Source organism: Eubalaena glacialis, chromosome 14 (genome assembly GCF_028564815.1).
Source record: "Eubalaena glacialis isolate mEubGla1 chromosome 14, mEubGla1.1.hap2.+ XY, whole genome shotgun sequence".
Classification (NCBI taxonomy): domain Eukaryota; kingdom Metazoa; phylum Chordata; class Mammalia; order Artiodactyla; family Balaenidae; genus Eubalaena; species Eubalaena glacialis.
The window spans coordinates 21108441-21135288 of record NC_083729.1 but is presented as its reverse complement, the minus strand read 5'-3'; the positions used below and the strand labels follow the sequence as shown (position 1 = coordinate 21135288).

General features: G+C 45.7%; 1 protein-coding gene across 1 annotated transcript in view; it reads left to right on the top strand.

The window, feature by feature from the left end:
* CIB4 (calcium and integrin binding family member 4) overlaps window positions 1-26848 on the top strand; it is a 48171-nt gene that overhangs the window by 16278 nt on the left and 5045 nt on the right. Inside the window, exon 4 of the mRNA XM_061211224.1 lies at window positions 19731-19872. Coding sequence (XP_061067207.1) covers window positions 19731-19872 — 142 coding nt within the window. The remainder of the gene's footprint in view (window positions 1-19730; window positions 19873-26848) is intronic.

Here is a 26848-nt window from a genome sequence, read left to right as displayed (position 1 = left end):
GACGCGTGCCCCGGCCCTCTCCAGGTGCACACACTGTCTCATTGCTCTCCCCGTGAGCGCTACCTGGGAGTCAAGACGAGGTTGACCAGCGCGTTGTTGGAGGAGAAAGCAGAGGCTGTGGCAGGTGGAGGGCCTGTCGGTGGCAGAGCCAGCAGTGGTCGGGCAGGGACCAGGTGCCCCGAGTGTACCGACCGGCTCCGCTGGGCTCTGCCCGCTGGGAAAGGCGTTCACGTGGCCGAGGTGAGAAGTGAACCCGGGCTTCCTTCCAGAGGTGGTGCCTCCGCCCTCCCCACAGCAGGTGACACTGAGGGGATCATTCTGAAAGTAGAGCTCACACCCGAATTCCCCAGTGGCCCAGAGGGAACAGGCTGCAGTGGGCTTGGGGACATGCTTGCCCAGCACCTTGGTCCCAGTCCTGCGCTCTCAGAGTACAAGATAAACAAACCCCATCTCAGCTTTTCAAGAGTCCTGGTCCCCAGGGCCCTTCTCAGCCTGCTGGCTTGAGGCTTTATTCCACTCATGTCTTTTCTGATAACTTCATTTGTGGCCCCAGAGACCTCAGCTTGTTTAAAAATAGAAAAATAAACAACATTGTTCCTGAAGTGCCCCCTCCCCGCTTCGGGCCTCCTAATGAGGTGCTGGCTGGGCTGGCTGGGGCTCTGTTCCCAGGATTCTCAACCCCCTGCAGGCCTCGGGCCCCTGCTGCTTCTGCTTCCCAGCGGCACGGGTGTGGGGGAGGGCTGGTGCCGCCTGCCTGGAGCTCTAGGCCAGCACGGCTCCGCACAGCTGGACCCACTCACCCAGGCAGAAGGCCAGGCCGGGCCCCTTGCAGGCCCAGCCACAGAAGGCCCTGCGAGGGAGCTTCCCCTCTTCTTAGCCCTGGCCTCAGCCCCTAACAGAACACAGGTCCCTTCTGTGTGCTGGGCACCAGATGAGGCCCCCAGGATGCAGCCCCTCAAGTCTCCCAGGCACATCAGGCTTGTTGTTCAAAGTCATTGACTGGAGTTTGCATTTTGTGTGTGACCTCAGTTTTCCCCACATGAAAAATGGACCTAATGACAGCAGCCCTGCCTACCTCGGAGGGTTTGTATGCAGCCTGCGTGAGAAGATGGCTGTGAAAATGCTAAAATGCAACAGGCAGGTGGATGGGATTTCAGGCAGCTTCAGAGAGGAATAGCACCTGGAGGCAGGGAGCGTCTGTGCCCCTCTGAGTGGTGGGACCCCTCTGAGTCTTTTCTTCCTTTAATTTTTAAATAAAGTATAGTTGATTTACAATGTTGTGTTAGTTTCTGCTGTGCAGCAAAGTGATTCAGTTATACATATATATGTGTGTATATATATATTCTTGTTCATATTTTTTTCCATTATGGTGTATTACAGGATAGTGAATATAGTTCCCTCTGCAATATAGGAGGACCTTGTTGTTTATCCATCCTATATATACTAGTTTGCATATGCTAACCCCAAACTCCCAGTCCCTCCCTCCCCCACCCCCATCCGTTGGCAACCACAGGTCAGTTCTCTATGTCTGTGAGTCTGTTTCTGTTTCACAGATATGTTCATTTGTCTTGAATTTTAGATCCCACATATAAGTGATACTATATGGTATTTGTCTTTCTCTTTCTGACTTAACTTCATTTAGCATGATAATCTCTAGGTCCATCTGTGTTGCTGCAAATGGCTTTAATTCATTCTTTTTTATGGCTGAGTAGTATTCCTTTATATATATATATATATATATATATATATATATATATATATATCCCCCACATCTTCTTTATACATTCATCTGTCAACATTTAGGTTGCTTCCATGTCTTGGCTATTGTCAAGTGGGATTGCTGAGTGGCATTGCTGGGTCATATGGTAGTTCTATTTTTAGTTTTTTGAGGAACCTCCGTACTGTTCTCCATAGTGGCTGCACCACTTTACATTCCCACCAACAGTGCAAGAGGGTTCCACATGGGGAGTCTTTAAACACGAGCATCAACCTCACACCAGGGTTTAGATGGACGGGAGCAGTGTCCCTGGATAGCCACCAGGCTGGTGGAGGGACCCAAAGCCACACCACTGGGAAGGTGGCTAAGAAATGGGGGTGTTTCCCTTGAAGAAAGACTCGGGAGGACGTAACCCTCTTTACGAATTTGCTGGAGGGTGAAGGAGGAATTAGATGGGCTCCGAGGGTAACCCTAAGGTGCGAGAGAAAAGTGACCCTGGGGCTAAAATTCCTAAACAGATCGCACTCTTGGAAACAAGACTAGGCTCATTCAGGCTGGAGCAAGCTCTCTGTCCCCGGAGGCCTCCCAGCTGAGCTCCTGGGATGAAGTGCAGGGGGACCAGGCTTCAGCTGTGGGTGGGCCGCTTGCCCAGGAAGTTGAAGCAGAGACAGTCAGTGTCCTTCCATTGGCCGAAAGTCTCTGCATCCTGAGCCCCGGCCAGGCTCTGTGAGAGGAGTCACCCACCTCCCTCTTTCTCCCTGAGGCCAAATGCCAGAGGAAGTGCTCCCAGCAGGCTGACCCAGTGCTGAGGGGAACTGAAGCAGATGCCGTGACCCAGATGCCACTTCTCAGGCAGCAGAAAAGGAGAACATCAGAAACAGGTTCTCTTCGGAGATGGCTGGAGCCACCAACTTCATCCTGCCCCCTGGCTGCTCTGGATCCAGAGCCTCTCCCTTGTCCCGCCCCATGAGTACCCCCAGGACTCAAGCAGCCCCCCTCCAGGAGGGTAGTCAGCCAGAACAGCTGGCGGGGCAGCTCTGGGTCAGGGCCCGGTTCCTGCTCTGCACAAGTGGTGCCCTGCCTGGCCAGCGGCTTCTGATCCTGCTCTCCTGGGCAAAGGGCCTCCCAGAATAGGGAGACTCACCTGGGAGAGGGGACTGAGGTGGCTCCGCCTCCATCCTCAGATGCCATCCTGCTTAGAGAGGCCTCAGAACCGGCAGGCAGAAAGAGAGGCCGGGGACCACGGTGCTTTCCCAGGCATACCAACCAAGAGGGTAGGACAGCAGCGTGAGAGAGCCGACAGTGCTCTTAAAACCTGGTAGAATTATCAGGAAAAATGAAAATTGCTCACTACTTGCTAGTTACCAACCTATGGCTGCATATTTTGGAATGTATCTGGAAAGGTACAGACAGAGACCATGAGATGACCTGGGGCCTCCTTCCACTGCACTTCCATTCTCAGGAGCATTCCCTGCCGGGCCTTGAGGAGAAGAGCAGCCCACTGGGTCTGGGAGACAAGAGTCTAGATCTGCCTGGAGTCCAGCCCTTGCCCCATAGAGAGCAAAGCAGAAAAGAGAAGCAAAGCTCTTGCTTCCAACCCCGTAGGAAGAAAAGTTTGTTTGCTTGCTTAGCAAATTGTCTCTGGAACTTACGTTCTTTTTTAATTTGCTTTTTATTTATTGTTAAAATCATATGTTGGCATTAAAATACATTTTCTAAAAATGAATTCCTTAGCACCCAACCATCCTAACAGAAGTTGTCATTTTTCTATTTTCTTTTGCCACTTTTCCCCCAGGCACACTTTATTTTACATCACTGTAGACAAACAGATATGATTTTATTTTGTGCTTTTTCTCCATTAGGCATAAATATTTCTTCGTGTTGCTATGTGGTCTGTGTTGGCATCATTTTAATGGTTGCATAATTGCATTGAGGTCTGATTTACTAAACCATCCCCTCATTGCAGGCCATTAACATTGTTTCCAGGTTTGGATATGTATTTTTTGATGCTATAAATAATTTTTCAATAAACATCCTCATGTATTCTTTTCCTTGTTTTTAAAAAATTATTTTCCTATTTAGATTTCCAGGTTCTCCTTGGAGGCATGAGATAGATAGGGCCGTCCACTCTGGGAATTTGAGCTACGCAACCATTAAAATGATAATTATATTGACTATGTAGCAACATGGACATAAAACATTTATGTCTCATGGTGGGGCACAAAATAAAAACTGGGCTGCTAAATATCCTTAACCCAAGTCAATGATAAAAGATAGAGCCCTGTGACACATCGCTAGAGACCACTCTCCAAGTTGACATAGATGCATAAATGTCATTTTGTATGTGGGTTTTCAATAGGCCCTTGTATATGTCATCCATCCTCCATGAGGGCATTGTGTGAGCACTTCCCAGACGTGCCGTGCGCCGGGGCTGCAGAACTCCCAGCGGCTCCTGCGAGCCAGCGTCTGCTCATCCTGTCACAGCCCCGCAAATGCCAGGATCCGCAGGACACTTTTCACCCCTCCCCTTGGTCCTCCTTGAGCTGCATCAGCACCAGCCAAAAGCATGCTCTTGGCTCTCAGCCTGGCCCCCTGTGGTGACCCAGGGGCTTGACATATCTGTGCACGTCTTTTTGTTTGTTTGTCTTCATTTTGATCCAGCATCTTCCTGGAACACACTCCATGCAAGGAGCTCAGGTCAGAGGGTCAGACAGACCTGAGATCACATTCCTCTTATTCCTCTCATTTGGTGAAGTTATATCAGCTTTCTGCTCCTTGGTTTTCTTCAACTATACAATGAACTTAACAATATCTGCTGTTCGGGTTGATTTAAAGGATAAATGGGACAACTTACCTGCATGTGACTGACATAGCACCTGAGATACAGTAAATGTCTAGCAAGCACCAGTTTCTCTCCTTCCTGCTTCTCTCCCTGGGCCCAAGGGAAAGTATGGATAAGGTGTAGTGCCTAGAGGTCTGGCCAACAGTAGGTGCTCAATGAATGCCTGGGTGATGATGAATCATGGCTGGCTGGCTGGGCCCTTAGCAGTCACAGGCAGGCTGCTGGGGGTGGACCAATGTTCCCAGGATACAGGGGGAAGAGCAGAATAGGAAGTTGGGGGTTTCAAAAGTCCAGTAATCCAAAATATCAGGGACTGAAATAACACAGGACCTTTGAGTTGCTTTGGTTTGGATTTTTAAAGAGTCACTGGGCATCACAGGGAGAGAGAGTAGCAGCTGTGGGTGACAAGAGGGGCTGTGGTGTGAGCCCATTTCAGTTTATATCAGTTGATTCAAAGTGAGGGGCAAAATAGATCAACTGTTGTCACTTAGATGTATTAATAAAAGAGAAATTGTCGTCCTGACGCAAAGATACGCATTTTACAGAGTTCACAGGGGAACATGTGCCCAGGGTGCCTGGGGTGAGTGTCCCCAAACAGCTGCAAAGCAGCCCCGACACCATATGAGGAGCCCTCCTGCTTACAGACAGGAAGGCAGCTTATAAACAGCGGGCCGGCACCAGGAGGGCTGGGGCCAGGGCAGCCCTGCCGCTCCATTCCCGCTCCCATGAGAAGCAGAGTGGCTCCCGATCTGGGCTCTTCTCTGAACGGTCTGCTGCCTGGTCTGCCCCGGGGTGACATCATCGCCTCAGTCACCGTTTCCCGCTTTGCACAACCTGCCTTTAAAGTACAGGTACAGATTGTGTTTTAACGGGTTTTCATATTGGCTGTTTGGAACTTTGTTTGCTTTCTCCACAGAAAAATAGCAATTTTTTTCTTGTTATCCTAGTAATTCCATAAAACAGCAAAGCTAGAGGACTGAACCAGGGAGTCATTCATTCAACAATAGCACTTTATTTGGTGCTCTGGTAGAAGTGGTTTCCATCAGAAGGGCTAAGGTGGTAAATGGATACATTTCCTAAATAAATCTGGCAGAAACTGGAAGAGGGAAGTTAGAGGGAAAACAGTTAAAGGACGTGCTTGTAGGAGAGACAGTTTGTCACAGGTGGAGTTGACTGTGAGCGATGAGAGAGCAGGAGAGGGAGGCCCACGTGGGTTGGGGTGATGTAACTTGCCTGCCTCTGCAGGGCCCGCGGGGAAGGGGGGCGGTGGAGGGACGTTAGAGGGAGCAGAAGGGAGCTTTGTGAGGTGTCTCTGCAAAACACATGTTTTCAGGCTGGGTGTTTGCCCTGGAGCGAGGCTAGAGGTTGCCCGCGCTGTACACCCCTACCCCGGTCTTTGCTGGGTGGGAAACTGTGTCCTGGAAGGGACAGTACGGGGCAGGGGAGGGGGGTAGACAGCATCTGATGTCATGTCTCTGCCATCTATTAGCACTGTGACTTTGACCAGGTCACTTAGTATAGTACGTGGGTAGCTTACTAAGGCACAGATTCTTGGGCCCTGCCCCTAGAGGTACCGACTCAAAGCCACTGGTGGGTTAAGGAAGGTGAATTTCGATTAAAGCTCCCTGTGGGACTCAGCCACACAGCCGGTGTGTTAGCTTCTCTGTGATTCCTTATCGTCAACTGCAAAATGAGGTTATGCCGAGGTCAGCACTCAACACATTAGCCCCCTTCTTGCCCTTCTTCTCACCAAAGCTGCTCTTCTTTGAGTTCCCTGGAGATTTCACTTGGAGGTGATGCCTCTGGCTGTAGTCAGCAATTGACCCTATAGGCACCCATGGGAGCCAAAACTAACATTTCTGTGCCCATCGGCAGGCAGGGTCAGCAACTGGCAACATGCTGGCCCAGGTAACATCTTTACTTGGGAGCTTTAAATCGATAGCCCTGCCAGTCCCTGGGGGTGCTGGTGATGCTGGTGATGCAGAGGGGGGGACAGTGAAGTTGGGTGGAGAGAATTACTAATGATAAAGTTTATTGGGGGCCTGCCAGCACAAGGTGTTTGGCAAATATAATTTCATTTGATCCCCATAAAACCCCATGAGCAAAGTTATGATTCTGCCCATTTTACAGATGAGGAAAAGGGGAGGCTCAACGATCTGCCCAAGTTCACACAGCTTGTCTTGTTGTTATTCTCGTTACCCAGGAACTTGAATATTGTTTAATGTGTTGTAAGACACTGTAGAGTTGATCTCAAGCTGTTAAAATGCTAATGTACAAATGTGAATAGACACTTCTCTGTAATGTAAGTTTTGTGTCTCCTGTAATAGGTTTGATAAATAAGTGAGGGGACAATTGGTCTTTTGTTTCCCTTTTTTTTTTCTTTTCTTCTTTTTCCTTTTTCTGTTTTTGCTTGGGCAAGTTACACTATTGAAAAATTGAGATCATACTAACCTCTAAATCTGCAAGATACCAGAATCTTGTAGATGGCAAATAAAAAGTTATAACTTTATTTAGAGTCAGTCTGACTCCAGAGCCTCTGCCCCTTCCATTCCCCACCTCAAGCCTCCTACAGCACAATGCCAGGCCCCTGGGCCACCCCCAAAAACTCAGGCCTGCAGTCCCCTGAGCTCCTCCAAGCTAGCAGGTGGCTCTTCTGGAAGGATCCTAGGGGCAGTGGCAGGTACCTGTGGGCCTAGAATCTGGGGAGAGATAGGTGTGGTGGGTCTGAGTTCAGGCCACGTGGTCCCATGGATGTTTAATAATATTTAACATTTTTACTGCATTTCCCCCTGATTTGTTTCATTAGCGATCCACCTCCATCTGCCAGCAGGACACATCCTCAGCCTGTCCCTGCCAACCCATCTGTCACCAGGAGACAGCTCCCTTACAGGCCTCTCTGTTTTTAGACTTCAGGAAGGTTGAACATCTGAAACATAGAGCCTGTCCCTTTCTTATAAACAACTAGCGGGAAGGATGCCTCCGGGGCTTGGCCAACAGAGAGAGTACATTCACCTAAGTGAATTTCTCATGCCCTGTGCTCCCTACCCACAGCTTCCCTGAAATGAAAACACCAGGCTTCTCTCCACCGGGTGAAGATCACACAGGCCAACCTGGGTCTTTGAGGATTCAGGGTCCAGGTTAAGCCCCACTGTTGCCCTCCCCTACTTAACATTTTTATCCAAGTAGGTGACCCCAGGGCAGCCTGGAAGAGGAAGAGACAGCGGGGGGGGGGCATGTGGAGAAGGAAGGGGAGGCCCTGCTGCCTTGCCTCGTTCCCTGCCCACCCACCCATCCACCCCCAGCCCACAGCATCTCCCACTGTCGCACCACATCACTCCCTACCTGGTCTGGCCTTGGCTCCTGCTCTGTCTCTGTCTCCTGGCTGGTTTCTCCTCCCTGCCCTTTGTTGGGCCTACCGCCCAGCAGCGCTAGCTTCTCCTAGCTCTTGTCCTTTCACTCTGCTTGGACTTGATTCAGACTTTCTCCTACCCTGTCTGTGTCTGCAGAGACTTCTTTAAGTGCCTAGCCTGTGTCCCGTGGAAGACAGAGGTGGCATCTCCAGCACTTTGGGGGCCCCAGGACCTGGGTCAGTACCTGGCACACAGTAACTCACTTATGCATTTGCTACAATGGCTTAAAATTCAGGCCACGAGCCTGTGTCTCATCCCTAGCTGAAGAAGCCACATCCTTCAGTTCCGCTGGTTTGTCCTCTGAGCAACTGCCAACTGGCATGGGCATGGGACTCAGGGTAATGCCTCAAACCCTGCCTGCTCTGCATGTGCAAGAATGCGATTTTGAGAACTTTTCTTGGAAAAAAATTGCATACCCAGTGCAGTTAAGAGTAGTACTGTAGGGGCTTCCCTGGTGGCACAGTGGTTGAGAGTCTGCCTGCCAGTGCAGGGGACACGGGTTCGAGCCCTGGTCTGGGAAGATCCCACGTGCCGCGGAGCAGCTGGGCCCGTGAGCCACAATTACTGAGCCTGCGCGTCTGGAGCCTGTGCTCCGCAACAAGAGAGGCCGCGATAGTGAGAGGCCCGCGCACCACGATGAAGAGTGACCCCCACTTGCCACAAGTAGAGAAAGCCCTCGCACAGAAACGAAGACCCAACACAGCCATAAAATAAATAAAATAATAAATACTTAAAAAAAAAAAAAAAAAAGAGTAGTACTGTAGACAAAGCACTGACTTAGGAGCGTGAGTCCTCCTTCTCTGGGCTTTAGTGTCCTCTCTTTGTAAAACGTAATGGTAATATCCATCCTGCCACCTGCCTGTGAGATAATCACAGCCTGACTCAACACCTTGCACACAGTAGGTGCTCACTCACGTTGGGTTTGAGAACTGACTGCATGACTCCAACTCAATACTGCCACCTTCTGGTTGAGTTACTCTAGTGCTGAAGGGTGACTCGGTTCAGACCCAGAACTAGGAATTCCTCCTGGGCAACAGGGTTGAAGGAAGAGAAGCCTTCCAGTTCAGCCCAGAAGCTCCATCCACCTGTGGCTTCCAAGCCACTGCTCCAGGTGACAAGCTCATCCATTTCCTAAGGGGCAGCCACTTCCCAGGTAGCCCAGGATTACAACGGGCTCCATCATCCACCAGATGATAGACCTGGAATTCCTGACCCTCTCTCTTTTCCTCCAGTGACCAACTCCCACCATTGGATAAGGGGCTTTTTTTTTTTTTTAAATAAACATTTAAGTCCTTTCTTTTTTAATAGAAGCACTTAATGCTGTTCATTTTCCTGTACACACTGCTTTCACTGAATACCACAAATTTTGATAGGTTGTGTTTTCATTTTTATTTAGTTCAAATTATTTTCTAATTTCCCTTGTGATCTCTTTGACTTTGAGTGTTTCCAAGATATCTTTCTAATTTATTGATTTTGATATATTGATTTTCTAATTTATTGATATTGATTTCTAATTTAATGTTGTTGAGGTCGGAGCATATTGTGTGATTTAAATCCTCTGAACTTTATTGAGACTTGCTGTAAGACCCAGAATATGGTCTATCTTGGTAAATGTTCCAAGTGCATTTGAAAAAGTGTGTACTACTGTGCTGGGTGAAGTGTTCTATCAAATGTCAAGTAAGTCAAGTTGGTTGATAGTCTTTTCTAGTCTTTTATATTCTTAATGATTTTTTTGTCTATTGTTCTATCAATTACTGACAGAGGGATGTTGAAACTTCCAGCTATGTAAGTGGATTTGTCTCTTTGAAAAGAGTTTAAAATGAGAAAAAAGATCTTTTATATTTACTTAGATATTTATCACTTCTGGTGTTCTTCATTCCTTCGTGTAGATCCAAGTTTCTTCTGGTATTTTCTTCTCCCTGAAGGACTTCTTTTAATATTTTTTGTAGCTCTGGTCTTCTGCTGATGAATTCTCTAAGCTTTTGTTTGTCTGGGGGAAGAAGAAAGTCCTTTGCCTTTAGGTTTGAAAGATATTTTTGCTGGGTATAGAATAATTGGATGAGAGCCTTTTTTCTTTCTCTCTGAGAGTATCACTCCATGTCTTTTGACTTGCTTAGTTTCTGACAACAAATCTAGAGTCTTTTTTTTTTTTTTTGGCTGCGTTGGCTCTTTGTTGCGGCGTGGGGGCTTTCTCTAGTTGCAGCTAGTGGGGGCTACTCTTTGTTGTGGTGCACGGGCTTCTCATTGTGGTGGCTTCTCTTGTTGCGGAGCACGACTCTAGGCGCGTGGGCTCAGTAGTTGTGGCACAACGGGCTTCAGTAGTTGTGGCTCGTGGGCTCTAGAGCACAGGCCAGTAGTTGTGGTACACGGGCTTTGTTGCTCCGCGGCATGTGGGATCTTCCTGGACCAGGGCTCGAACCCGTGTCCCCTGCATTGACAGGCGGATTCTTAACCACTGTGCCACCAGGGAAGCCCGAGTCATTTTTATCTTTCTTCCTCTATATGTATGTGTCCTCCCACACCACCCCCCAATATATTTCTCTTTATTGCCGGTTTTTGGCAATTTGATTACGCTGTGTTGTGGTGTGGTTTTCTTCAAGTTTCTTCTGCTTGGGTTCTGTTGAGCTTCTTGAATCTATGGGTTTATCGTTTTTCCTCATCATGCTTTCCTCTACCTTCTGGAATATATGTAGCATATTTATGATTGTTGTTTTAATATTTGCACCTGCCTATTCTATCATTAGTGTCATTTCTGGGTCTGTTTTTATTCATTGATTTTTCTACAGGTTGTGGATCTTATTTTTCTACTTTTTTGCATGACTGGTGATTATTTATTGGAATCTGAACATTGTAAATTTCATATTGTTAGGTGTTTAATGTTGTATCCATTTAAATGTTATCGAGTTTTATTCTTGGATGCAGTCCTGTTACTTGAAATGAATTTAATTCTTTCAAGGCTTGCTTTCAAGATTTATTAAGGCAAATACTGTATACCTTTCTTATGTAACCATGGGACACCTATCAAAACTAATAATAGGGGCTTCCCTGGTGGTGTAGTGGTTGAGAATCTGCCTGCCAATGCAGGGGACACGGGTTCAAGCCCTGGTCTGGGAAGATCCCACATGCCACGGAGCAACTAGGCCTGTGAGCCACAACTACTGAGCCTGCGCGTCTGGAGCCTGTGCTCCGCAACAAGATAGGCCGCAATAGTGAGAGGTCCACACACCACGATGAAGAGTGGCCCCCGTTTGCCGCAACTAGAGAAAGCCCTCGCACAGAAACGAAGACCCAACACAGCCAAAAAAAATATATATATATACATAAATAAATTAATTAATTTTAAAAAACGTAATAAATTAAAATTGGTGGAACACTACCAAGTTACAAACTTTAGTTGGATTTCACCAGTTTTCTTACATTTATCTTTTATCTGCTCCAGTATCCACTCCAGCATCCTACATTACATTTAGTCTTCCTGTCTCCTTAGTCTCTTCTGATCTGTGGCAGTTCCTCCATCTTGTCTTTCATGATTTTTTGGAGAGTACTGGCCAGGTATTTTTGTAGAACCTCCCTCAATTTGTGTCTTTCAGATGTGTTCTCTTGCTTAGTCTGGGGTTATGGATTTATGCAACCAATACCACAGAAGTGAAGTACCCTTCTCATCACATCGTATCAGGGGACACATAATATCAATACAATCAATTACCAGTGACGTTAACTTTCATCACTTAGTTAAGGTGATGTTTCCAGGTTTCACCACTGTAAAGTCACTTAGTGCACAGAGCTAGAAAATATATGTGTATACAGTGACCCATGTATGCTAAACACCAATATTTATTTCTATATCCTTCTATCCATCTATCTAGATACCCATGAGTTCCTACTGATGTCTCTGACTAATCTAGCACTCCCTCTCTTGCTTATTTGTAACTTTTTTAGTGTGACAATAAGAAACTTGGCTCCTATAATCTGTTATTTATTTACCTATTTGTTCAACCTCACTATCCATGTGGCTTCAGAATTGCTAGTCCATACCCCTGTGAGAAACAAATTTGCCAACTAGAGTACAGTGTTGGTTTATGGTTCTTGTTGTCTTTAGACTTACAGTACCCGGTCGAAACACCGTGTTACTTGGTCAGTTCCTCCTTCCCAATTCCTTTCAGGGAGGTTTTGTCATATATTTGTATATAGTTACTTTTATTTGTCATGGTCTGCATTTCATCCTGGGTTCACTGGGTTTTTTAGATTTTTAATTTTTTAATTTGCATCCAGTAAACTTCACTCATTGTGGTGTACGGTTCTATGGGTTTAAACAAATTCATAGAGGTGTTGATCTGTCATCACAGCTCCACCGTACAGAACAGTTCCATCACCCTAAACATTTCCTTGAGAGGCTTCTTTGTAATTAACTCTGTCCCCCTCCCCTAGCTGTTGGCAACCACCCAGCTGCTTTCCATCCTTATAGTTTTGCATTTACCAGAATGTGATACAAATGGGCTCATATAATAGGTAGTCTTGGACCTGACTTCTTTTACTTGGCAAAATACATGTAAGAATCATCCACATTGTTGCATGAATCTACTTACTGTTGAGAAGTATTCCGTTGTATGGATGTGCCAGTGTTTGTTATCCTTTCACCTGTTGAAGTACATATTGATTGTTGTGGCTTGCCTTTTGACTCTCATAATGATGTCTTTTGAACAACATAAATTCTCAATTTAAATATATTCCAATTTATGAAATTTTTCTCTCATAATTAGGGCTTTTTGTGTATTGTTAAGATATCTTTGCCTCAAGGTTATAAAGGTATTGTCCTATGCTTTCATCTAAAAGTTCTATTATTGGTTTTCCACATTGGATCTGTGATCAATCTTGGGATTGATTTTTGCGTATGGTGTGACATAGGAATCAAGATTCCTTTCTTCCCTGTATGGATACACACTAAACCCAACACCACACTTATTGAAAAAACTCTCCTTTCCCTTATTCCACTGCAATGTGATCTTTGTCATACATCAGGCAGCCATGTACATATGGGTCTGTTTCTGGAATTTCTATTAGGTCATTGGTCTATCTATCTTTGCACCAGTACCACACTGTATTGATTACGAAAGCTTTAGCAAGGTCTTGATATCTAGTAGTATAAGTACTTCAGCCTTTGTTCCTCTTCTTTAGGATTGTCTTGGCTGTTCTCGACCCTTTGTATTTCCATACAAAGTTTAGAATCAGCTTGTCAATTTCCACAACAACATCAGCTGGAAGACTTTAACTAGAACCCCATTAACTCTGCAGGTAAATTTGGGAAGAAGCAACATCTTAATGATGTTTAGCCTTCCGATCCAAAAATATGACGTATCTGAGGGAAGTTTTTAAAGGCGCTAAAAGGATTTTGTTACACCCTTCTTCTGGGACACGGGGTCTGCTCACCCAATTTTTCACAACTATGAGGGTTCTTTCAGGCAGGACTTCTCCCGGTGAGAGTCTGCTCCAGTAACCTAAAGGGCTCTGCTCAAGACCTAGGAGGGGCTGGCCTCATGTACAGATACCTTCGTCCACTCATTTCCTCGACAGATGCTTTATATCTGTTTAAAATTTTAAAAATATGAACATTAATCATATTTTTAAAAGAGTTGGTAGCAGACAAAATGAGCAAAAAGTAAAGCATTATTCAAAACACCAAACACTAAAAATTAAGAAAGTTGAATTAGCAGTGAGAAATATTAAATGAAATAATAAATACTGTTCGATCCCCTTTAAAAAAAAATGAGATCTTAAAAATTAAACTACTTAAAAAATTAAAGTAAAAATGACGTCGCTAGCATATTTTTGTGTGAATTTTTTCCAGCAACTGTAAAGAGCTCTTTCTGACGACGCACTTGCTGGAGAAATGGTGAGGAGATGTGTTTAAGCTAAGTCCAAATATTTTCCCTCTGACTTTCATCTTCAGATCAAATCTCTTGTTCAATAACTTTGAGAAGACCTTTTTGAAAAACCTTAGTTTTTTTGGCAGGGACTGAAATCTTTTTATTTACAAACTGTAGTTTGTGTTTCCAAAAATATCCCCAGCATTCGGGGTTTATTTTCGCCTTCTTTAGTTTTGTCATGCCTAGATGGGGATTGCACTACCGTTACCTGTATAAATTTCTATACTGACATGTTTATATTCCCTTGTTCAGAACACCTTCACGCTAGGGTGTATATGTTATTCTTGAAATGGAAGCGTTCGTTTGTCAGTTGTCATCGTCCTCCTCTGGAGGATTGAAGACTTCTAAATGAGTGTGAAATTTTATGCAGACTATATAACTCTCTGGATGGCTCCCAAATTTTATTGGTTCAGATTTCAGATGATTAAAGTAATAGCAACAAAACTCTGGAACACTGTAAACTGGAACTGTGCTCTTTAATGAGCCTCGCTCCCGTTCCTGCCTCTTTCCAGCTGCTCTTCTGTCTGCTGGTGGCTGGGCTGGACCGGAGGACTCCGGCTGAGCTGGCACTTGGCTCCGGGTGGAGAGATGGGAGAGGCACAGAGGCAGCCTTCCCTGGGCCCTTAGAAACTCTCCCTGCAACACCATCAGCAGCCCTCTGCAGGGAGCTGCATGTGTGCCAGGGACACCTGGTCACAGGGGCAGTCTGCGCCTTGGGATCTCCCTCTGGGAAGCGAGCGGCAGGAAACCTGGGGGGAGGGAACTTGCCGTTGTTGGACCAGAGACAGGCTTGGGACACTCTCCTGGCAGGTGCCCGCCGGGCCTCACAGAGAACTATACCAGTCACCCCAGCCTCCAGGGCCCGGACACAGCTCTGGCCCTAGCCCTGCAGCCAATGCCTGCCCTGCTCGTCACTCTGGTTCCTCCACCATTCCGCAGCCTGATGGCCCCATGCTGCCTTCCCCTTCCCCTCTGGGCTTCTCCCTCCTTCCGCATTTGTTCCTGTCACCCTAGAGCTCTCAGAGGCCAGGGGCCACTTCTTTGACTTCAATCTGGGCTCCATTTTTGCACTTCTTGTCAAAAAAGGTTTTTCAGGTCATATGCTTGGCCTCATCACCACCTTTCCCTTTTGATAGTTACGTGGCGCAAGGCACTGAGGTGGGAACAGTACCAGGCAGGTTCAGAAGACCTGGGTCCTGGGCTGGCTCTCCCACTCGCTTGCTGAATGACCTTGGGCAAGTCAGCCCCCCACCCAGGTCCGCATTTCCACATCTGTGACATGAGGGGGTTAGTCTAGATCAGAAACCTCCAGACATTTTTGATCACGCATTCCCAGCAATAAAAAAATATGGAGCATGCACCCATAATATGCATATATTCACTTATAAACTCTATACCTTTACTACAATACTAATATGTTATGAAATAAACATGCAAAATAAAAAGTTAAAATTAAAGATTACATAAAAAATTTTTTACATAAATTCTCCTTTATTTTATATAACAAAATTTCCTCCTTTCACAATTTTATTGTTTGCTTATAATTAATAACAACAGTGTCAGGGAAAGCAATATGATTGGATATGCTTCATTTCTCTGAAATCTTGCTTTAACGCTTTGAGATAGAGCCGTTTAGAGATCTGGTCTAGCTGAGTTTGTTTTCAATGGCTGTTGTAGTTGATCCAGAGAGAAGAGATATATCATTTGCTATATTAAATTATGGTACTTATTTTCAATCCCATCCACCAATTAAAGGCTTTTGATTGAAGTTAAGCTAGCAGATGTCCATCTTCCATTACATTAGTCAGCGGCTCTTACAAGATAATTGGAAAGCATTGCGTTTTTATATTTTTAACAAATGGACTCAAAATCCACTCTTCATTTGGACCATTTTCAAACAGATTAGAAAAATCTGTTTCTAATATTTTTCAGGTATGCAGATAGAAGCGTCTTTATAGGTGAGATCACATGTTTTCAGCAACAAAAATCTCATTTTCAAAACATTCTCTCCAAAGCATGAGTTTCTTTGGAAAAGCAAATACTTTCTCATTCACTGTTAAAATAAGTCACCTTTACCTTGAAGAGTCAGAAGAATTTGAATTCATATTTTGGTAGATATCTCTGAAGTAGCAAACTGTCAACAGTCACTTATCATAAAAAGCTCAGCAAATTTAGAACTCTTGTCTTTTTGTACAAGAATAAATCCTCTTTATGTTTGATGGCTATTTTAAGTGCTCTGCCAATAGATAAGCAGCAAACCTCCGTGTGGTTCGAAAGATTTTCATAGTCACTTTCTTTCTGATTACAAATCATTTTATAAGTTTTACTATATTTTAAACTCTTTAAAAAAAAACCAATCACATCAATGCATCCTACAGCACTCGTGTACTTCTGGATCTAAGTTCTTGACTACAGTAGCCTGAAGGAAATGCTGCAGGGAGTAGTTACACATGTATCAACATCCTTGCACCCTTACCCAGAATCCATTTTCATCAGGAAGCAGCCACTCCATCAGTGATTACACTCAGACAAATTTTCCCATAAATGGTGTCTTTATTAAGGAAGTAATGTACTGTTCAGTCCACATTGCCTCTTTCCTTTAGTGACTCACAGAAATGTGGCTCTTCATGTGTTTCATTATTGAAACAGAATCTAGGGAAACCATGTTAGAAACAGCTGTACTTTTCTTCAACTATCTAGCAAATTTTCCACAGTGTGAATTTTGCTCTAATGCATATTTCTGTACACCTTCAGCAGGATTTTCTCTGCATTTTCCAACAGAATCTGTGGTCACCATGTTCTGTTCATGTACTGTTCTTGCTACCAGCAGGTTCCACACCAACAGCTGGCTTCCCAATCTCTGGGAAACAAGGGGTGTGTGTGTGTGTGTGTGTGTGTGTGTGTGTGTGTGTGTGTGTGTGTGTGTGTGTGCAGGTGGATAACAGTCACGTGACATGGGTCTAAGGGGGAGTGAATTGATTTCCTGGTAATTATTCTCCCCTCCCCCATCACTCCCAGCAAAACCAAGTAGTGGGGCCGCCCCGAGGGAAGGGAAGATTGGTATCTCATTCAGTGGTTGGATAGATGCTTAGGCAGTGAGCTTGTTGACCTGCCTTGCACCTGTCTGAGTGCAGGAAAAGAGAACTGGAGCTGGGACTTCTCATTATGTCTGATTGAATTCTCATTGTTTCTACCTCATAGAGAAGAACTCACACTTTACGTAGGAGAGGTATCTGCCCTGACATTTTCTTGTTCACTTGCATTTGCATTATGAGCGTTATCTTCAATTGCGGTTTCCTTGCAGGAATCTTGTTAAGCCACCTATCCATTTGTGAGCGTTAATTTAGTTAAAATTTGGCAAAGTAATCTGTAAAAGCACTTAGCTAGGTGGAACACATCACAGAAGACTGCCCTTAGCAGGATTCATTTGAAGCAGACAAATGAAGCTTTTCTAGGGGAGGTGGAGGTTAAAAGATGGAGGAGATAGGAGATGGTCTGGAAGATCTAACGGGGCAGCCTGGATTCTCCTGGACCCTGGCCACTCCTCAAACATATATGTGTAGATATAGATATATATGGTATTAATCCTGTCACCTGAGAATCTTATCTACAGTGAAGATTCCTAGGTGTACTGGTTTACTAAGGCTGCCATAACAAAGTATCACAGCTATGTAGATTAAACAGCAGAAATTTACTGTCTCACAGTTCTGGAGGCTGGAAGCCTGAGATCAAGGTGTCTGCAGGGTTGGTTCTTTCTGAGGGCTGTGAGGAAGAATCTTTTCCATGCCTCTCTCCTAGCTTCTGGTAGTTTTCTGGCAATCTTTGGCATTCCTTGGCTTGTACAGGTGTCACCCCGATCTCTGCCTTCATCTTCACGTGGTGTTCTCCCTGAGTGCATGTCTCTGTATCTAAATTTCCCCTTTTATAAGGACACCATTCATATTGGATGCGGGGCCCACCCTACTTCATATACCCTCATCTTAATTAATCACGTCTACAACGACCCTATTTCCAAATGAGGTCACATTCTGAGATACTGGGGATCAAGACTTCAACATATAAATTTGGGGGGAGCCACAATTCAATCCATAACTGGGCTACACCCCAGACCTTCTAAATCAGGATCTCTGAGGGTGGGAGTTACAATTCATGTTTTTAAGAAGGACCTCAGATAACTTGTATGCTCACTAAGGTTTGAGAACTACACAGCCACGTGAGGTGATTCAGAATGTCCTCTCTCCCTTCTCAAATATATAGGAATACCAAATAAAATTAAACCATAGATTTTAACATTGTAGCTGAGTTCAAAAGAAATGAAAGAGAAATTTTCATGACTCCAAAATGGAGACATCAAAACCAGAGAACGAAGCGTTGGCTGAAGCTAGGGCAGCCCTAAGGAGTGATAGACAAGGACAGGGACCCAGAGAGGCTGGGGACGGGGTTTAGTGAGGGAGATGATAGGGCCGTGTGTGCAGTGGAACTAATCCTTTTGCATGAAGCCTGCAGCCTTGAAGAAATACCTTGTCAGTGAAAGGGGACTAGAAAAATCAACTAAAGATTTGTTTCAACTAACTAAAAATTTGGAATTCTGAGGAACTGCTGTGTGAATTCGTAGAATCAAATAGCTTCCTTAGCTGAGATGCATCTAAGGAAAAGGAATTTTGGTTGGTGAGAAGGGAGGGATCAGGGGTCATTTTGGAACACCAGAACAGAGCTGGGGTCTGGTAAGGCCTGCCAGCAGGCAGGGTGAGTTCAGAGCAGGCACGGGCTGGGCCCCTGAGCAATTGTGGGCCAAGGAATCTTAGCAGGTGGGGGTGGATTAGAGACACAGAAAGCAGGAGGAGGAAGATGCCAAAGACGGACCTGCTACTTTTAAATATTTCCAAGCTTGTTCTGTGACTTTAACTCTCATTAGATCTGCCCATCCCTTCTAACCCACAGCCCACCCCACCTGCCCATTCCTGGGGGCTAGATGGAGAGTAGCAAGGTGGCCTTAGTGAGCTGCCTCTGAACGGGTTGAGAAGTGGCTGGGGTGTTTTTGCTTAGAACCTTGTGGTACCAGCTCAGAAGGGCCCCCTCATGAATGACCCTGGCCAGGCCCAGTTTAGGGGAATTAGAGTTTCTAAACTCACATGACCCTTACTCATTTGGGACTCGAATTTGAGAACTAGTTGGTTTAAAAATGAAAATTGCTGTGCAAATTATAATATCTGTAGATGTTATATAACAACTTACAGCTACCATCTGTTGAGTGTTATTTATTAGTCATTGTGCAATTTTAAACCTATCCTATTTAATCCTCACAACAAACCTATTAAGTAGGTATAGTATTATCCCACCCTATCGTGTAGATGAGAAATCTTAGGCTCTGGAGATTATGTAAAATAATCACTAGTAAATAGTGAAGCCAGGACTGAAACCTGGGTCTGTCTGACTTCTACATCAATATGTTGCTAGTAGGTAACTCTGGAGAGTGAATTATAAACAATTTTTATCCCATTTTTAATACTTTGGGGGGGTATTTCCCAAATTGTACATACAAAATTAATAAGCATAAAAAAGAATAACAACCAAAAAATGAGCCTGTGGAAGGTACGTGCAGGAGGAGATGACAGTGGGGAGAGTGATGTTAAGCATGGTCCTTCAGCCCAGGTACCCTCCATCGTGTCCGCGGTCCTGGCTTATTGACCCAACATCTACTCCAATATTTAGGTTGTTGTTATTGTTTTCTTCTCAAACCCAGGACACTGTGCTTCTGATAGATTAACAAGACCCAGGGAGGCATGAACCTGACATTGATAAGCCTCCTTCCTCTTTCTCCTCCTCCCCACCCACAGGTCAACCCTTTCAGAGACCGAATCTGCAGAGTGTTCTCCCACAACAATGTGTTCTCCTTCGAGGATGTGCTGGGCATGGCATCCGTGTTTAGCGAGCAGGCCTGCCCCAGCTTGAAGATCGAGTACGCCTTCCGCATTTACGGTGGGTGCTGTGGGGATTGAGTGGTGGGACAATTGCCATAGAATAAATACCGCAACTGGAATCCATCGACGTCAATGCATTGGTGTGATGATGTTAGTTGGGGTTTACTTGAGTATTTATGGGTACTATGCTTCTCAAGTGCTGTAGATTTTTTTAAATGGTTGAGGAGTACTACTCTCATGGATTGATGACTTCCCCTCCATGCCATCAGAGGCAAATGGAGTCATCGGTGTTGATATTTCATGACCGTAGTGTGGGCAGGCCAGAGAGAGAGAGAGAGAAAGAGAGGACTATATATGGGTATGAAGGAGTTATGTTTATTTTGAAGAAGTTAAGAGATTTAAACACTGAAACTAGTTCAGCCACTAAATAGCTAAGAAATCTTGGACAAATCATTTTACATTTTAGGGCCTCAGTTTCCTCATCTTAAAAATGAGGGGGTTGAGATCATCTCTGAGGTCCTATGACATTTTTTGTTTCTGATCTTGTCTGGGAGCCACAAGGCTCTGCTAAAGTTCTGCTCTTCAGCAGTTTCACGAACCCTTCCTCACGAACACTTAGCACATCCGGGATCCCTACAATTCTCAAAAGGGACCAAAAGGAAAGAAACAAAGCCTTCAAACAGACCACATGCAAGGCTTCAAGCTCATCATGACAAATCCTTGGCCCAAAGGACTTGTACATTTAGGTTTGCATAGCTTGGCATCTCACCTACCTTCTTTTTCTGTCAGCTCCCCCTCTGTCTCCACATGGTGGACACCATCTTATTCCTGCCTCACCCAAGTGGAGTTGGATAAAATGGGGTGGAGGACTTTTAAACCAGATGGACCTATGAGGGCTCAGTGTTCCCATCTGTAAAAAGGGCTTAATGATATTTTTGTATCTGATATGTTCTCAAGCTTAGTATTCAGTAAACTCAAATGAAATCACAGGTTTCCCTGCTGAGAATAGCTGAGTAAGCTCCTATCTTACTGTCACTTCTGCAGATAGCTACTATAAACTCTAAACAAAATATAAATATCAACTACCTGATGACACTAGAAAGCTACCAGAAGCAGAGAATTGACACTTGAAAAAAGGAAATGGTACTGAATGGTTCTCCCCCTTTTAGTTTTTTACTTTTTTAGCCTGAAGGTGAGCTTCAGTAAGTGGCATCATGGACTGATAGAAACCCTGATCTCTCTCTGACTTGAAGAATCAGAGAGTTTGGGGCACTTTTCCCCTCAAAAGTGAAAAGAGGGGAGAGTCCATGAAAGAAATCCAGAGGAAGAGAGCCAAATTTTGTGTAAAAGCTATGAACAAATCTCATTCTGACCTCTAAACCACATATACCAGGGCAGACTCAAAGCAACTCAGGTAAGGATAAAAGAACGGAATGGAGATTTGAGCTGCCACTGCATTTTAACAAGGTCCCTGTGTGACAGGGTTTGCAGTTTAAGTCCAATCAGTTACCCAGTAGAATCAAAAATTCAGCACTCTTTGGAAGAATATAACAGAATCCAGAGTTTCCACATATAGCATTTATAATGACTAAGACACAATCCAAAATTATTCAATATATTAAATTTTTTTTAAGTTATGCATTCTCAAGAATGGGGACTGATTCCAACATCCCAGATGTTGGAATTAGCTGATAAGTATCTTCGAACAGTTATTATAATCATGCCCAATGATGTAAGAGAAAATATGCTCCTGATGAATGGAAAGATAGGAATTCTCAGCAGAAAAATAGAAACTATAAGAAAGAATCAAATGGAAAATACAGAATTCAAAAATAAAATATCTGAAATAAAAATCCGCTGGATGGGCTTAGCAGGAGAATCAAGATGACAGAGGAAAGAGTCAGTAAACCTGAAGATAGAGATGAATAGAAATATAATCCAATCTGAAGAACACAGAGAAAAAAATATGAAGAGTAAAAAGGAACAGAGCCTGAGGGACATGCTGGACAACAGGAAGTTCTAACATATATTTAACTGGAGTCTCAGAAGGAGGGGAGAGAATGAACAGGGCAGAAAAGATATTTGAAGAAATAATGGCCCCAAATGTCCTAAATCTGATGACACACATTTACAATGAACATCAAGCAGGGTAAGTACAAGTGAAATCACATACCCAAATTCAGTTGGCTTAGTAGTCCCCACCCCCATCCACTAGTCTTCCTCCTTCTTTACCCCAAGTATTTCTGGGAGTCCCCAGGGAGTTTCCAAGGTATTCAAGGAGTTCTGGTTCACGAGCTGTGCTACCCTCTGTCAGGCCTTCCACCGCAGAGCACATGCTGCGCTATCTCTAGCCTCTTCTGTCTTCTGTCCATACTCTTCTGGATGGAGCAGCTCTTCTGGGTGGAAAATGCTGGCCCAGGCTACGTGCTCTCTTCAGGTTGTAAGTAACAGGAATTTACCTGTGTAAAAGGCATCAGATGGGGGCTTCCTTGGTGGCACAGTGGATAAGAATCTGCCTGCCAATGCAGGGGACACGTGTTTGAGTCCTGGTCCGGGAAGATCCCACATGCTGTGGAGCAACTAAGCCCGTGCGCCACAACTACTGAGCCTGCGCTCTAGAACCTGCAAGCCGCAACTACTGAAGCCCACGCACCTAGAACCTGTGCTCCGCAACAAGAGAAGCCACTGCAATGAGAAGCCCGTGCACCGCAATGAAGAGTAGCCCCTGCTCGCCGCAACTAGAGAAAGCCTGTGTGCAGCAACAAAGACCCAACACAGCCAAAAATAAATAAATTAATTAAATAAAATAAAATTTTTTAAAGGCAACAGATGAAGAGCAGCAGTACATTAGTTTTCCATCGCTGTGTAATAAGTTACCACAAACTTAGTGGCTTTAGATGACACATATTTATAATCTCACAGTTTCTGTGGGTTAAGAGTCTGGACACAACTTAGTCGGGTCCTCGCCTTAGCGTTTCACAAGGCTGCAGTCAAGGCTTTGGCTGGCCTGCATGCTCGCCTAGAGAATGCTTGACGGGGGATGAATCTACTTACAGGCTCACTCCAGTTGTTGGTAGAATTCATTTCCTTGTGTCTACAGAACTTAGAGCCCTGGCTTCTCTCTGGCTATTGGCTGGAGGCTGCCCTCAGTTTCCAGAGTGTGACCTGTGCTCCTCGTCACATGGGCCTTCCAACATGGCCACTTGCTTCTTGAAAGACAGCTAGGGAGTCTCCGGAGCCAGTCTGCTGGCAATATAACATATTGTAATCAGGAAATGACATCTCTGTTGCCAAATTCCATTGCTTAGAAGTAAGTGCCCACCCACACAAGAGGGGTATGTGGCTTATACAAAAGCGTGAACGCCAAGAGGTGCAGATCATGGGAGGAGGAGGGCACTAGAGCTTGTTCACTATAAGCAGTGTGGAACCCGTGGTAGAAGTGAAGCAGGCCTCCCGAGAGCCTAGGATGCAGCTGGAAAGTGGTCAAGAAGCGAGGTAGCTACTTTCTCCTTTTCTCTCTATTGCTGCCTGGTCTCTCGTCTCTGCTTCTCTGTGTGCGCCTTCTCTTTCTGCCGATCTGATTTTTATGCCTCTGTGCCTATGGGCCAAAGATGACTACCCTGGCCTCCACATGGCCTTCGGGCTTCACTATGACTGACCAGCCATAAGCATCTCTGTTTCTCACTTCTGTTTTCTCAAGAGATGCTGATTGGCTCAGCCAAACCAGGGATCCAGCTGCCCCTAGGTTAGGGGACCAACCTTGTCCAATAATCCACAACCAAGAAGAAGCAGAGTCACATAAATAAACATGGCTCCAGAGGCCAACCACTGGGGGTGGAGATGCTGCTCAGAAATGGTAAAGAGTAGACTGGGCAGATGTTCCAAAAGATGTCTGCCTCAGCTGTCTTTCCGTGGTTTCTAGAGCTAAACAAACAAAAACACCCAAACCTTCAGGGAACTAGAAGAGTAGCAGGTTCTCTTGCTGTTCAAGACTCAGGAGCTCAGTTGGGTTCACCTCAGGGATGGGGAGAATGCCCTTCCTCCTGAGAAGTCAGACAGGGTCCTCAGGTCACATAGAGGAGCAGACACTCCCTGTCCCCCACACTGTCCTTGCATCTTCCTCCCCGCCCTCTCTCCAGGGCCCCCTCGGGCAGTTTCCTTCCTCCTTGAGCTCAAGTACAAAAACGAAAAGCACAGAGCCTTCATGCAAATCAGCAGTGCAAATAGCTGCCTAGGGACTCATAAACTCCAAGGTTTCATCAGCTAGACTCAGGCAAATCTGAATTCTCTTCGGGCTCAGAAGATTTGTTACCTCACAGAGCCGTCAGCAAGATTAGAGATGGGACGTGTGAATCTCTGAGCCTGGTGCCTGGCCCGTGATGGCTGCTCTATAAATTGAGGTGGTAGTGGTAGCAGTGAAGGAAGAAGAGGAGGAATAAAAAGAAGGGTAAGGAGAAGGAGGAAGAAAGGAGAGGATGGTGTTGGTGATGGTCTTGATGATCGTTCTTAGCCAAAGTCTGAAGACCTAACTCAGTGTTCTAACCCCTCATTATGCCAAGTGTGGCCTATGTACCAGCAGCATCAACGTTGTCAGAGAGCTTGTTAGAAATGCAGAATTTCAGGCCTCACCTTCCACTTACTGAATCAGAATCTGCCTTTTAACAAGACCCCCAGGTGGTTCCTCTGCACCTTAAAGTTTCAGAAGCATGGCTCTAACCCACTGGTTCTCCAACATGGCTGTACACTGGGATTACCCCTGGAGTTTTTAAGACCTATGGTTGCTTGGGTCCCAGCTGCAGAGATTTGATGTAATGGTGTTGGGTATGCCCTGGTTGGTGGGCTTTTCTAAAACTCTCTGGGTGATTCTTTTTTTTATATATATAAATTTATTTATTTTATTTATTTACTTCTGGCTGCGTTGGGTCTTTGTTGCTGCATGCAGGCTTTCTCTAGTTGCGGTGAGTGGGGGCTGCTATTCGTTGCGGTGTGCGGGCTTCTCATTGTGGTGGCTTCTCTTGTTGCAGAGCACGGGCTCTAGGCAACAGACTTCAGTAGTTGAGGCGCATGGGCTCAGTAATTGTGGCTTGCGGGCTCTACAGCGCAGGCTCAGTAGTTGTGGCGCACAGGCTTCATTGGTCCGCGGCATGTGGGATCTTCCCGGACCAGGGCTTGAACCCGTGTCTCCTGCATTGGCAGGCGGATTCTTAACCACTGCACCACCAGGGAAGTCCTCCCTGGGTGATTGTAAGGTGCAGCAGAGTTTGAGAACTACTGCTCTGACTGTATCTTACTGTATCAGTTAGGATTGCACTTAGTTTTGTGTAAGAACATCCCTGTTTTAAAAAAAAAAAAAGGGCTTCCCTGGTGGCGCAGTGGTTGAGAGTCTGCCTGCCAATGCAGAGGACACGGGTTCGAGCCCTGGTCTGGGAGGATCCCACATGCCGCGGAGCGGCTGGGCCCGTGAGCCACAATTGCTGAGCCTGCGTGTCTGGAGCCTGTGCTCCGCAGCCAGAGAGGCCGCGATAGTGAGAGGCCGCGATAGTGAGAGGCCCGCGCACCGCGATGAAGAGTGGCCCCCACTTGCCGCAACTAGAGAAAGCCCTTGCACAGAAACGAAGACCCAACACAGCCATAAATAAATAAATAAATAAATAAATAAAAATTAAAAAAAAAAAAAAAAAAATCCTGGATTCAGGCAGTCCAGAGCTGAGGTAATGGCTCCAGGAAGCAACCAAGGGCCTGGCTCCTTCAAGCCTCCTAATCTCCCATCTTTAATGGGACTGTTGTCGTCAGAGTCACAAGATATTTTCTATGCCTACAGGCATCTCATCATTCCAGGCAGGAAGAAAAAGGGACGCGAAAGGGGATAAGGACAAAATGGACGTTCAAAGGCACAGACGAAGTCTACTCTTCTTTAACAAACTTTCTTGGAAGCTCCACCCAGCAACTTTGGCCATAACTTCATTGGCCAGAACTGTGTTACATGGTCACGCATAGCCACAAAGGAGACTGGAAGGTTGAGTATTTTAAGCTGGACATGGTGTCATCGTGAACAAGAATTGCAATTCTGTTAGGAAGAAGGAAGGGGTGAATGGCTCTCAGTGAAGTCCAGCAGGCCAGGCACACCTACCAGGACATACCTACTGGGCTCCAGTTTCTGCTTTGAGGGACCCTCCTGGCCTCCAACTGATCGATCCCCCTCTCTCAGCACCTCTGGGGAGACTTTCTACCTGTCAGAGACCAGCATCCCAGCACTGCTTTCCTGCTCCAGTCAGCACAGCTTCCACCAGTTGTGAATTACTCTCAGGCAGGTGCCAGAGCACCAGCAGCGGATCTTCCCAAACCTTCCCAGGATCTGACACAGGGATGCTAGTTGCTGGGAGTGGCGAAGAGGCAACCTCAGTTCCCGTGGGAATAGTGGTGAAAGCCTGCCTTGCCTCACTCAATCAAATGAGCTAATTTTTGTGAAAGTACTTTGTAAATTGCAAGGAATAACATGACAGAGAGATTGGGATGATGATGGTCAGAGGCATTTCGGGGGACATGAAGGCTGAGCCCACCAGCTCTCTAACCTCCCTCGTTGCTGGGAAACTGCAAGAAGAAGACCCCCCTCTCCCCAGAGTGGCTGGACGCAGGTCATGAGGCTGCTGAGGCCACATGGGCTGGCCAGTAGCCTAGAGCTCCCTGCCCCCAGCCCTTTCCCAGGCTGTTCTGCCCTTGCACCACCAAAGAAGGGGAACTGTCCAGGACTACATTTTACTCCAGCAAATTATTCTGTTTTCAGATGGCTTGGGACCAAAGCCATGTCGCTTTGCTGCAGTCTCTGCATACGGGAGCTGGGCCAGCAGGACTCCTGGGGACAATGCGGGGGCTCAGGGAGAGGCTGCAGAGCTTCTCATCAGCAGTGCAATGTCACTGCAGGGACCCACTCTCTCCAATCCAGTGCTGGCCCCTCTGCACCGCCCCCCACCGGATCTGATCCATTACCCATGGCATGTCATAGCAGAACTGTGCAGGGAGAGCTCAGATGAACA